Raw genomic sequence first — 14665 nt, forward strand, 5'->3', positions numbered from 1 at the left:
ACCCTTCAGTCAGAGGCTAACAGTGATATGGCTACATCATCTACCACTAAATGAGCTTTATGGTCAAGCAAACAGTTTTCTTCATAAATACCTACATTAAGAGGTAGCCATACAGATAATTCTTATTTTGAGCCATAAATGTAAGTAAATAGAGAGAAACTGACTCAGCTAGCATGTGGATTTGACAGTGCCATCTGATGAACTTTGCTATGCCTTTATTTTGGCCATGAAATTTTAAGCAAAGAGTACCTTTTAAAGCTAAGTATTACAACTCATTGTATAGGTATATCATCTGAAAATGAAAATTATAATTCTTCTTGGACTCCTAGGAGCTACATCATCAGCCCCAGTAAGTAGAGTATGGTGCTCTTGATTTCAGCATACAAACCTATGCAATTCCCTTTCCTCACCATTTTCTTTATTTTTTTTTTTTTAGCTTGTCTCACATCGCCTATTGTCTGCTAGCAACAGTCATGAGGTTAGTTTAAGTAATTAGGTCATTCTCCTGTGTTCTCTAAGTGAAAATACAATGGAAAGAGTTAAAAGCCTGCATCCAGGTCACTGGGTCTTAAACATCTCCAAACATATTTCCAAGCTGTATGGTTGTTTTGTCTACCAGGTGGCTTCTAAAGAGTTGTTTTGTCTTCCTTGTGTAATCATAAGCTCTCCAAACACAGTGTCATCTGTACACTTTGTTCCAGTAGTACTAATGTAGGTATTAAATACAGATGCATAAACATAAAGCACACTTACTTTATTACAAATAGCACTAGCACACATTACTCAGCTGTTATAAAACTCCACTGAAAACTTGTCTCTTCTATGCAGCATATCTGATTTGACTCCACATATAATTAAATGAAAATGTCCCTTCAATAAGAAAAACGTAAGCTGATAAAACCGTGAGGTGTCATTCATAGCAGGGGCAGCATCGCTAAACTCGATTTATCTTCAACTCAAACCTCTAATCCCTGTGGTTTAATGCAGTCTCAGCGGAGAAAAGTGTCACTTCACAACTGGAGAGTCAACTAGCTCCGGCTTGTGCTCCCTCTGTAGAATTCATTTCAGAATGCACAATCATCTCATTTTCCTGTTGTCTCGCCTTTTCTAGTTACTCCTCAATCTGAATAATGGTCGACTTTTGCCACTGGAATTTCAGGTACTGCAATGTACATAAACAGTTCAGAGGGAATGTGTTTCTGATGTGCGTTTCCTATGGTGTGGAATGAGAACAAAATGCATTCATGTATATTGTTAAGAATTTCATATGTGCCTGGCACTAATTCTGATGACTTTTGAGATAGCTAACCGTTTTAAACAAAGCTGTATCTAGCCATCCAAAAGGAATAGTAAAGAAAAAAAATTGAATTCAGTCAAATTTCTGCAGCAACTTGTGTTCTTTGTTCAACTCCTTGCATTTCATATTTCTCATGACAGTTGAAAACCTCCTATTTGTGAGGTTGGTTTGTTTATAAGGAGCTGAGATGTCTTCTCATAAAACTTAAAATATATAAATTGTCTACATTTTTATTTTTATTACTCAGTCTTGATTTCAAGTTTTTTTTTTTAATGTGAGAGAGTAATGTTTCCTTCTATCTTTGTTTTTCACAGGGTACATTTAACCCCTGGATTGGTCCCTTCCCTGGGATTCTGCAGCAGCAGCAGCAGCAGCAGCAGCAGCAACAACAACAAGCTCAGGTCCCAGGAAGCCTACAGTTTCCAATCTCAACAGTAGAGAGCTTTGCTGGATTTTTCCCAAATCAGATACCTTTCTCAGGACAGTTTGGACTTGCCCAAGTAGGCCAGGCTGGCCAACCAGAACCCTCACAGCAGCAGACCCCACCACAGACTCCACAGGGTGCTAACCTTGTAAGTGGAACTTCTTCCATCTTGCAGCTGTGAGACAGAACATAAAGGTTGTTGTGATAATTTAAAACTTTGATATAGGACAAGAGTCTTATTGTGTCTTATGTCTCCTAAGTTGTTTCAACCACCATGGAAAGCATCTCCTAATTTTAAATATAAAAATAACATTAAAATCTATTACCCTAGATTATAGACAGTAATCAGGAGTATGTAGGTGCATAATTTGCATGAATAATAACTCATGTAGAAGATAAAGCATTAGTGGATATTGCTAATGCAAATGATACATGGGAAGCTAGCTCTAGGAAAAGCAGATCAAGAATCTTAAGTAACAACTCGAGTATGATTTGTTTATATGATTCTCTGGGTTTGTTTGTCTGTTTTCTCCAGGTGTCCTATGTGGTTCCCTTCAAAGTGCCTCAGGATCAAACACAGGTGAGTGGACAGAATCCTGTGGCTAACACAGAAGTGGCTCCCTGCGCTCTCCATAGCACTACCTCTTGCTCCCCTGGGTCTCCAGCATCAGGGTTTCGTCACCTGTGGATCACCCATCACTGGCTAGAGGCACCATCACTGGCCTCTAGACATCTACTGATGCTGGGTTTACTTGATTCTCTAAGAACAGGAGCCAAATAGGATCTCTGGGACCCTTGCATATCTACGATATCACTATGCAGAGGGAAAGATTTCAGTAAGACCAGGACATGTCTTCTCTGTATTTGAGTGCCGACACCAGGGAACAATCCCAGGAGCTGACTCTGTACCCTCTCAAACTTTGTTTCAGATAATCTTGCATTTATATCTGATATGTAGCTATAAATAATACGCATTATAGTGATCATATTTTTATTGCAAAATAACACTAACATACATTATTCACCTCTTAAAAACTCCACTGGAAACGTCCCACACTCTTGAATGCAGTGCTTATGATTTGCGTCACGTTATAATTAAGTGAAAATTTTCCTTCAATAATAAAAAATTAATTTTATATTAACTAACAAATTTGTTATGTTAATATAGAAAGTTCTGTTAATACCAGCTAATTATATATTACCTCAGATTCAAAGAAATGGAGCTACATATAAATCACTAATTATATAATACCTCATATTCAAAGAAATAGGGCTACATATAAATCACTATTCACACGAAGACTATTACTTGCTCAAACAAAGTTACACTGTTTGTCTCTTCTGTAAGTGTTATTATGCAATTAAGTTTCACTCCCACCGCCATTACATAATAACACAATTCTAGACATTATCTCATTGCATATCGCAAGTATGTAGAGAGTCAGATATGTGACAAACACGATTACTTCATTTCAAGGACCGGGAAACATAGTTTTAACGAGATTAAGTATCTTATCCCAGTGAACTAAATACCTGAATTAGAAGTCAGTCCTCTTCCCCTCTTTTAACCACTAATCCAGCTCTACAGCGGCTTCACATCAAAAGCTTAGTTGGCATTTTCGAAAATTACAAACACCAAGCCCCACCTTAGACGCTAGGTATCACTTACTTGACCAGACAAATATTGTTGGGTTTCTGAATGTTTAATGGGTGATTTTTACTCTTGTCCAGGATAAAAACCTATTGTGCAAATTGTATTTATTTGAGAAACATGATTGCATTATCTTCAAATGTTATAGCTACTATACTCATCTGATTATACAAAAGATAACACAGCATTAAACAATGTATCCATGTACCATGCTTTTTATTTTCCACAGGCTCTTTATGTACATGCACATAGACATAACTAGAATCCCAAAGGATGACAACATTGGTGCTTTTATATGTTTTATCACTTCCTAGGTTTCTCTAATATTCTAAAATTCATAAAGATTATTTTTAAAATGCACATAGATTTATTACATCTATGAGTGTTCTGCCTATGTGTATGCATGTGCACCATAGGCATGTAGCACCTCAAGTCAGAAGAGGGCATATCTTAGAACTGGAGTTAACTGTTGGTTTTGGGCCACCATGGGTGTGCTGGCAAGGAAAGCCAGGTCATCTACTGGAGAAACACGTGTTTTTAATCCTGAGCCTCTTGATTGCCCAAGAATTATTGTAATAAAATGGAAATCATTAAGAATTTAATTTAATTTCCTTTTCATTCACTAGGCAGAACTTTTAATATCATGTTCTGCAGAATTACAATTCTCAAGATTATAGAAAAATACTGCATAGACTCTCTCAGAGGCTTGCACACTAACCTATATACAACATTTTTAAGATACTATTTGTTAAAAGAACACACGCTTCATTTACTTAGTTGAATCCTAAGTTCTTTAAATATGTAACTCTAAAATTGAAGTCTGGTATCATTTTGGGTACAAGTTGTTTCTAAATTTGGCAACACTGTAAAAGTGCTGTGCACAGTTCAGTTTTTGCTTGGGATGGTAGTTCATACCTATAATGCCAGGTTAAAGGTATTACTGATAGTAAAAGAGTGAAAAATGTTGCTCATCCTGATCGAATGAAACTTCCTGTGTACTTCTGTGTTTACACATAGATGTTTGGGTACTACCCAGTTTACATGTTTCTGCCCTGGGAGCAACTTCAACAAGCGGTCACATCATCACCTCAGCAAACAGGCCCGCAGCTATTTGAGGAGCAGGTACTATGTGGGTTTGGTTTTAATCTGATTAGTTCAATTTTGGAAAAAGGTAAGTACCCTGAGAAAAGAATAACTGAGGCTGGATAGTGCACTCAAGCACTTGACCTCACAGAATAGGACATGGTGTCTCTCCTAGAAGCAAACTCTGAACTAATGTGGCAACACACTAAGCCTATAATCTCAATGAATGAAGTCAGTAAATGGTTCTAATAAAATCAGGTTCAAAACTGATTTTTTTTTTCTGAATCGGGTTTTTCTTACATTTAGAATCTATAAGTACTCATTATATTCATATACATATATATTTTTCAAATATATGTGATCATTTTTCAAAAATTTATGACAAAAATTGTCACAATTAATCTAATAACTTTTTCAAAATTCTGTCAGATACCATTTTATAATCAGTTTGGATACATACAACAACAAGCAGAACCTGTGAGTAAATGCATAATTTTAATAAATAAAAATATATTTGGTACTACTTGTTCTCTATTAATATGTAATATATGCATGTATATACATATAAATATATGTGCATATAATAATTTATATGTAATATAAATATATTATGTGATTATTATGAAAACACTAAAATATGAAAGATTGAAAAGTAAAATACTTATGGTCACTAGAACTTGAAATACAATTTGATACCATATATTCATTTTCTAAGCCTAAAACAAATTTTGAGAATTCAGTTTAAATTCAGATCTCTCATGATATGTGTTCAAAGATGTCTTAACATTCAATGTTGATTTTTGAAAACTAAAACATGTAGACTTTCAAAAAACATTTAATTAATGTAAAATGCATATAACTTTAAGTGATCATTTTTCAAAAATTTAGGACAAAAATTGTCACAATTAATCTAATACCTTTTTCAAAATTCTGTCAGATACCATTTTATAATCAGTTTGGATACATACCACAACAAGCAGAACCTGTGAGTAAATGCATAATTTTAATATCTAAAAATATATTTGGTACTACTTGCTTCTCTATTAAACACAAGTGTGTCTTTCAAATAAAAATCACCAAGAGTACACTTCTAGATGGATGAAGTCTGATTACCTATTACATTGTTATGCAAACACACATAAGAAACCATAGAAAGATTTCTTAGGTGCACTTGCATGGACTTACAGAACTTGCATTGGATGGTTTAGGAGGGAGAATACTCAAGTATTAGTCAGTCCTGGAAAGGGAATGCTCGGGGAGTAGGGGTGTTCTCTGAGTGTCTTAGGGATCAGATAGAAGGTAATAGAACAAGTCTGAGGCTGTGTTTGGGGAGCAAGTCACTAGTAGTAACCAGGATGTGAGGTCACTTGTATTCGGTCTCTTACCATGACACTAGAAAATCTCATATTCCAAGCTTCATTGCATTCAGACGCAGCATTCCCTGTGGTTGATGCTTTACAGACTTCTACGCCTGAAGCACACCGAGTGTCCATTCTCTCCTGCCTACAGTGGCCTTTTCTTTCTCAAATCTAAACTCGTAAGAAGTTGAATTGTGCTGGAATGCTTTGGTTGGCAAAAGAATGTATGCTGATCCATCACTGATTTAGACCTCTTTACCCTTCTGCTTCTTCAGGGTGTACAAGGAGGACAGCAGCATTTAGCTGTTGACACCTTTGTAGGCACAGCTCCAGAAACCCCTGGGATGGTAAGATTCCTTACAAAACCTTGTGGTAACTGGAAATTGACAATAAGAACTTCCAAGTTCCTTCAGTAGTATTCATTTACTGTAAACACTGTGTCTTAGTTAGGGTGAAGAGACACCATGACCACAGCAACACTTATAAGAAAAACGTTAAATTGGGGTGGCTTACATACTGTTTCTGATATTCAGCTCATTATCATGTGGGGAGCATGGCAGCGTGCAGGCACACATGGTGCTGGCTATGTCTTGATCAGAAGGCAATATGGAGTAGACACAGACACTGAGCAGTATCTTGACCATAGAAATCCTCAAGACCCACCCCCACAATGACACAGTTCCTCCAACTAGGCCACACCTACTTCAACAAAGCTACACTCCTACCAGCTTATAGGGACCAATTACATTCAAACTACCACATACTGTTACAATTATCATCAACAATTACTGATCTTCCCCCTGTATTCTTTGTTAGTCAAGATTTAAATCATTCAATTCCTCAACTATTTACTGAAAAACTTTTTCCAGGAACTCTTCTGTGTAGCTTATTTAAAAGTTGGGGTACTATTGGCAGTTGATGACTTGGAGAGGGAAAGTCATTTCTCTTTGGTGGTATAGTCACTAACGGCTAACGCATGCATTAATAGATGAACCACACCAACATGTTTAATAACATTACTAATTGGATGCAGTGGGGTATGTTAACTTAAAAAAAAGAGGGGAGGAGGAGCAGGAAGAGAGGTAGGAGAAAGAGAAGTACCTGAAGTTAAGAGGAAACTCAAAAAAAGTTAGAAGGGAAAATGTGGGGTGGATATAATCATAACACACTGCATACATGTAGTGGCATTTCATCTGTATTTTAATAAACAAAGCTTTCCTGAAGATCAGAGAGTGAAACAGCCCCACTGGTCAGCCTTACAGACCAGGCAGTGGTGACACACACCTTTAATCCCAGTAGCTACACTAGCTGCCATAGAAACAGGGCAGTGCCTGCCTTTAATCCCAGTGGCACACACCTTTAGTACCAGAACTAGAGGGGATTATTAAATGATAGGAGACAGCTCTCAATCTCAGTCTCATTCTGATATTCCCTGAGGCAGGATCGCCGTTTTACACCTAGGTAGAGATAAGAGCTAGTGGCTGACTTCTTTGCTTTTCAGATCTTCAGGTTGAACCCCAATTTCTGTCTCTGAGTTTTTATTAGTCATGCTCCACACATATGTATGATGTTCTCAAAGAATAAATTTAAAAGTAGCTATCAATATACAACCATGTTTGTGAAATATAATCACAACCTTTCTAAGATAGTTTATGAGCTATAAAACTAATAAGACACATATTGTTTGATGTGATACCTATTTGTGACCCTCAACCCTTTAGCTTCACAGTCTTCTGAGTTTGAGGGGTCTTCTTGGAGATGTAACCACTTTGTCCTGTTCTTGATCTTACAGCCCATAGAAGGCGGTCCGCTGCATTCACAAAGAGAACCAGTCAGCTTTAAGCATGACAATGCAGGAGTTTTCATGCCTCCAACTTCACCAAAACCAAGCAACAAGAATGTTTTCACTCCTGCAATAGACCCAACTATTGCCCCAGTACTTCTAGAACAGAAGGTAGGGTGACCAAAGATTCATTTTATGAAATAAATTGTTCTTTATGGTCTAAGTGAGACATTATAATAAAAGTGTATGTAAGTAATAATATATTGCCATAACTCTAAAAAAAACAGCCAACAATTATTATTTTAAATCAACTTTTCAGGGTGTAACTTGATTTTAATTGTAATATGAGCTTCTTGTGAATGTTCTTTCTCACTAGGTCAAGACTGATAAACTAAGAGAGCCATAAGACATTGTCTTAATCACTCGGAGATTTTGGTAGGTATTTTTTTGCCAAGATTATAGCTTAAATGCCCTAACAATTTTTAACAAAAAATTCATTTTAAAATTAACAAAGAGTTCTTAGCATAAAGATTATAGGAAAAACAAGCTAGTGTTTAAATCTGCCTGTAAAGACCACACCAATTATGAGATTTGCCTAAATTTTAAAAATCAAAATTAACTTCTTAAAGTCATATCTGCCTATACTATAAACTTGATATGAGTCACATAAATACTGAGTATATTGTTTCTATATAAAAGAAATCACATGTTCTCTACATAGTCAGTCCTCTCAAGACATCTTTTCACTTTACTAACTAAATACTGAGATTAATGTTAATATCTCCTTGTTTTAAATAAAGTATAGTAAAGTAATAAAAAATTGCATAATGACAGAGCAATTTCAAAATTAATTAATTACATCCTAAATATAACTATGGTTAGATATTTGTCTAAATGAACTTGGTTGGCTACTGAAGATACATTATTCATTTATTAGGAAAGCATCCTTGAAGTTATACTACTAATAAAAACACACATAGAAAGGAATGCAGAGTCATTTAATAAGCAAACTAAAGGACAAAGTGTTTCAAATTTCTCATGAGCTCATTCAGACCCTTCTGGAATAAGCAACATTGAGTAGACTTCAATAGAAAAGGGCCATTAAGAACACAGTCAGGAGAAAGGAGCATCCTTTCCTCTCTAGAAAAGTACCTCACTGATGCACTATTTGAATATTGCAAATCAATTCAAGCTACTGGTACCAAACCTGAAAGGTGTTTCCGAAAGTGTGAGCTTCTGTCAGTGTAAAACTCCCAGTGAGATGTTTTTGTTTCTTTTACAAATGATTTCAAATAGCTACACAATTTTATTCAAAAGAACCTACTAATACTGAAACTCTGTTCTTTCTTCCTTTCAGGGAGAAGATGTGATGTTACCTTCGCTGTCTTTTCGATCATTTTCCTCTTCTATACTAATAGATATTTGTTTAATGGTATAAAACCTCTTCACTGGTCTCCTAATTTTCTTTACTTAGTATACTCTTCATGTCACAAAAAAATTAATACACCATGTAATAAGTTCTACCTTTACAAGGCTGTTTTTCCCAAAGACAGGAGTAATTATGCTTATATAATCTAGAAAATAACAATACTAAAAATAAAGCTCATAATAGCAAATTAATTTGATAACTGTATTAATAAAGATGTCTCTAAAATTGTGCCATTAAAGAAAATAAATATGTATTGTCAATAGATTTATGATGAATGTGGTAATTGATAAAAAAGAGATAAACTATGAGTCTACCTTTCTCATGTCAACATCTGCTTGTTTTTCCCAATCCCATTCTGTCAGCTTGCCTATGATTCATTCTCCATCAAAGTCAATGTTTTGTTCTGTCTTGATTTGTGTTTTTGTTTGTTTGTTTGTTTGTTTGTTTGTTTAGACAGGGTCTCACCCTATAGCCTTGACTGTCCTGGAACAAGTATGTAGATTAGGCTAGCCTTCAAAGCATATAACCTGTTTCTTCCTCTGAGTGCTGGGATTAAGGGTGTACAGTACCATGCCTGGCCCTCCAGAATTATTTCAAAAACAGATATTGACCATGTGTGCTCTATTTATACCACAACTACATAGAAAGGTGGGTGCTGAATGCAAAAGGACAGAAAGAAGGTGCCCGCTTATCTGGGGAGACAGCAGTCTACAGATGCTGGGACATGCGTGTTGAATTTCATCACATTTGGATTTGAATCTTGAAGATGTCACTTAAACTTAGGCCTCTATTTTCAGTTGTAAATAGGGCAGAGTGAGACATGAATTTTAGAATTTATGAAAGTACTGCTTGAAATAACAAACAAGTACTGAAGAGCTACTTTTCTCTTTTTCACATGTGAACCTAAAAGTACTTTCAACTTATTTTCTCAAATTCAGATCTTTAGCAAAAAGTATCTGAAAACAGGAAATTTAGCATTTAATGTACCTTATATGTATGTTAATATAAGCATGTTATACTAGCTGTGAAGAGACATCATGACCACAGCAACTCTAGTAAAGGAAAATAATTTAATTGGGGCAACTTACATATTCAGAGGTTTAGTCCACTATCATCATGGTGGACATGGTAGCATGCAAGCAGACACTGTGCTGGAACAGATGTATCTTGAGCATAGTAGACCTCAGTGCCAGCCCCCACAGAGACACACTTCCTACAACAAGGTCCTACCTACCCAACGAAGCCACACCCCCTAATAGTACTGCTCCCTATGAGTTTATGGGGGCCAATTACATTCAAACTACCACATATGTGAATCTGCATGTGTTAAAGATGAATAAGTTAATAAACCAATACATGTTATATTATTCAATAATTTGGTGTCCCAGTGGTAAAACACAAGGACATATTGAAATTTGCAGGCAAATGGATGGATCTAAGAAAAAAACCTATTGAGTGAGGTAACCCAGATTCAGAAAGACAAAATTATATGTACTCATAAATGGCTTTTAGCCATAAAACAAAGAAAAAAACAGCCTACAGTCCACAATCCCAGAAAACCTAGACAACAAAGAGGACCCTAAGAGAGACATACAAGGATCTACATAGGAAGATGAAAAAGACAAGATCTCCTGAGTAAATTGGAAACATGGGGATCACAGGGGAGGGTAGATGGGAAGAAAGAAGGAAGAGAGGGAAGCAGAGAAAAATGTAAAGGAAAAAATTAAAACCCCACAAAAATGCTATTAGAAAAAAAAATGGTGCTCACCAGGCAGTAGTGGTGCAAACCTTTAATCCAACACTTGGGAGAGGCAGAGGCAAATGGATCTCTGAGTTACAGGACAGCTAAGGAAAACAGAAAAAAAAAGAAAAAAAAGAAAGAAAGAAAGAAAGAAAGAAAGAAAGAAAGAAAGAAAGAAAGAAAGAAAGAAAGAGGGATGGAGGGAGGGAGGGAGGGAGGAAAGGACAGACAGACAAATGGACAGACGGACAGACATACATGAGGGAAGGAAGGAAGGAAGGAAGGAAGGAAGGAAGGAAGGAAGGAAGGAAGGAAGGAAGGAAGGAAAACAGAAAAGAAAAAGAAAAAAGTGATGTTCTAGGTTCTACAGTTGATCATATTTTATAGGATCGTAGCTGTTTCTTCATTTAATAGTGTTGTAACTCTGAATCTACTTATTCTCTATGGATGAGCAACCCATTAATCACCGACTGTGCCCTCATTCTATTCTGTGTACTTTTCCCTGAGCTCATGTAATTAAGGAATGTAATCCTCAGTGCTTGACTGAGCTCCTAACATCAGATATGACAAACACCAGGAAGTATAATAAACCTCAGGTGTTCAGCAGCTAAAAGCATTGTATTCCCAAAATTACAACCATTCAGAAAATAATTTTAAAGTTACATGATGTAATTCAATCTAGTACTGAAGAGACAACCTATAATATACTATACCAAGTACCCAATTTTAAACGACAATATAGTTAGAGGGAAGCCCAGAGCCTGGAGAGGAAGGAGGAGTGTGATACAGTGGGGAAGTTAGAAAAACGGTGAAATCCAGCATGACTCCTTATCAACTGGAGCACTTACTGATATTGGAGATGAATCATAAACACTTTTTAAGCTTTTTTAAGGAATCTATCCATTGTTCTTATAATGACCAACTAATTGGCAACCATAATCTGAGTGTTCTATTGAACATGGTTTGGGGAGTTATCAGCATCTGAATCAATGTACTGATATTTTCAGACCAGGCTACCCCCCTGCTTTCATCACTAGCACAACACACTTGAATCCCCCCTGTTCTTTTTATCCGTATCAATAAAATCACATATACTTCTCATGACTGCCTTCTCTTACTAAACAATTTTTATGTGATTTATTCCTCATGACACATTGCATGGTATGGATACAGAACTCTGCTTTCTCAAACATTTGAACTATTTTCAGTTACTTACCACTATCTGTAAAGTTGACATCAATGTTCTAGCTCACTGCTTTTTACAATATGTATTTTACAACTCTAGAATAGGTTCAGAAAGTAGGGTAAAGTCACAGGATAAGAAGATAAACTCAAACAGGGAAGGAACCTGGATGCAGGAGCTGATACAGAGGCCGTGGATGAGTGGCTTGCTCTCCATGGCTTGATCAGCTTGCTATCTTATAGAACTCCCAATAGCCTAGGGATGGCCCCATCCACAATGGGCTGGGCCCTCCCCCATTGACCACTGATTAAGAAAATGCCCTACAGCTGGATCTTATGGAGGCATTTTCTCAATTGAATTTCTCTCCTTTGAGATGACTTTAGTTTGTGTCAAGTTGACATAAAAATATCCAACAGTATTTAATATTTTAAATTAAATTAATGTTATAATTAATTAAATTAATAAACTTAGTTTAATATTTAAGCTGAGTTTAGTTGCATCAAAATAAAGCTAGATGTCTTGTGGGGGGGACAAAAAAAAGAAGATAAGAAGATGCTGTTAAACAATTTATAACAATTTGTAAGTTTGCAACATTTCGCCTCAGTTCTCTCTTCTTTCTCTCAATACTTACTGCTTGAACAGCTCTCCCAGCTTGGTGCAGTGGCAGATACTGGAGCTGAGAATTCTCTTTCTAACTTTTGCTATTTTAACACAAAAGATGAAGAGATGTCTTGTGGTTTTACTTTGCAGTTTCTTTGTGTCTATGTTAACTTTCCATGCTTAATAGACACTTGTGTTTCTTTTGTTTTGATGTTTGCTACTTCTGTGTGTTTTTATATTCTCATCAGTCCCTTGATACAGTTATTCTAGCTACTTTGATTTATATCTGCTGACTACAATGGTTAGATTGTCTGTCCGTCCTTTCTACTGACTGATCTTGCTTTAAGCATCATATTCCTCATTTCTTTCACATGTTTCTGCAGAGTCTGTGTCTGATAGCTGTCCACTGACTTTATAAGTAACTAAACAAAATTCTGAGTTCAATCTTCTTCCTCTGTCACATGGTTCTCAAGCCTCCTAACACTGAAATCATTGAATACGGTACCTCATGACCCAAGCATGAAAATATGTCCATTGCTTTCCATAACTGTAGTTTTCCAGTTATGAACTATAATGTGAATATCTGATATGCAGGATATCTGATATGTGACCCCTGTGAAAAGGTCATTCAACCCCCAAAGGGTCAGGCCCCACAGATTGAGAACCACTGCTCCACAGTGTCCCTCTGCATTGATCTGGTAGATGTCTGATCTAGTATTTGTTTGTCAGCAGTTATTTATTTCATGAAGGGTGAGGTCTAGATCTACCTGTATGCAAGAATAAATAATTTAGAATGCAGCTAGAATGTATACTGTTTAAGAAAGTGACAATAGTAGGTTGTGTTCTAAGGTCCATGGCCCCACTATCCATGAACTTGCCTAGGACTGATTCCCCTCCTGCCAAGTGGGCCCTGAGTCCAATTAGACAACAGTTGGTTACCACCAGGATATGGGGGCCACTACTGCACCTTTAGGGATGTCTTGCCATGCTGGTCATTGCTGTGGTTCGTAGACATCACAGCTAGGTAGGACTATGGATTGGTTTCCTCCGTTGACAGCTTTCATCGTAACAAAAGGTTCCTAAGGAGTAGGCTTTTGTGCCAGTTACTGCTCGAATACACCTGGTGTGGTCTCTTTAGCAATAGAGGTTTATTTTCAACTTCTGAGAGGCAAGCAAAGGTTATAGCAAAAAAGATATACTGTTTTAGACATCTAACTCTCCTGACCAGCAATTTGAAAGAGAAGTTTCTCATGCTATGTACTGGTCTTTTTACTGGATAATCTAGGGCTCTTAGAGAGAGAATTATCACCCCAAGTTGTATGATTTAATTATATAAACACATATGTATGTACATACTTATATATTGTGCACAAGTTTAAATAAGTATGAAATATGTATTTCCCACGTCTTTTCTGAGAATTCTTCGTGTTTCTCATCCCTCATATCACTCTCCTTCATCATTGTCCTTCCTCCCCAAACGAAACCCCCTCTATGTCTCTCCTCTCAGTACCACCTATACCATAGTCTTCTGTTCTCCAGAGTTCTCTTCCCTCTCCCCAGTCCTTTTGCCATTCCTTGTTTTTTCATATATCTATATCGGAAACTTTGGAGCTATGAACCACACATGAGAGAGAACATAAGATTTGTCTTTCTATGTCTGGGTAACCTCACTAACATAATATTTTCTATTTCCATCTATTTACCTGCAAAATTTGTAATTTCATTTTTCTGTACAGCTGAATACTATACCATAGTGGATATGTACCACACTTTCACATCCATTCATCAGCTGAAGGACATTTAGGTTGTTTCCATTTCTTAGCTATTGTGAAAAGAGCTCTAATGAACAAGACTGAGCAAGTGTCTGTAGAGGAGGATATTGAGTCCTTCGGGCACACACTAGCTGGGTCATACGGTTCATTTGTTTTTAACGTTTTGTGAATTCTCCAAACTAATTTCCAGAGTAAATATACCAGTTTGCAAGCCAGTCAACAGTGAATGAGGGCTCCCTTTCCCCCAATTCCCTCATGCATTTGTTGTCTATTGTTTTATTGATCTCCATTCTGAGTGGACTAGGATGGACTATTTTTGTATTTCAGTCATTATTTACTTGTCT

General features: G+C 36.6%; 1 protein-coding gene across 1 annotated transcript; it reads left to right on the forward strand.

Annotated features, from left to right (window-relative positions):
* Nucleotides 1-298: 298 nt before the first annotated feature.
* On the forward strand, nucleotides 299-8002 carry Odam (odontogenic, ameloblast associated). Its single transcript, XM_005359446.1, has 10 exons — nucleotides 299-349; nucleotides 437-478; nucleotides 1112-1159; nucleotides 1612-1869; nucleotides 2257-2301; nucleotides 4390-4494; nucleotides 5393-5440; nucleotides 6089-6160; nucleotides 7606-7767; nucleotides 7973-8002. Exons 1-10 carry the CDS (start codon nucleotides 299-301, stop codon nucleotides 8000-8002), a joined length of 861 nt encoding a protein of 286 aa, XP_005359503.1.
* Nucleotides 8003-14665: the final 6663 nt, after the last annotated feature.

Source organism: Microtus ochrogaster, linkage group LG1 (assembly GCF_000317375.1).
Source record: "Microtus ochrogaster isolate Prairie Vole_2 linkage group LG1, MicOch1.0, whole genome shotgun sequence".
Classification (NCBI taxonomy): Eukaryota; Metazoa; Chordata; class Mammalia; order Rodentia; family Cricetidae; genus Microtus; species Microtus ochrogaster.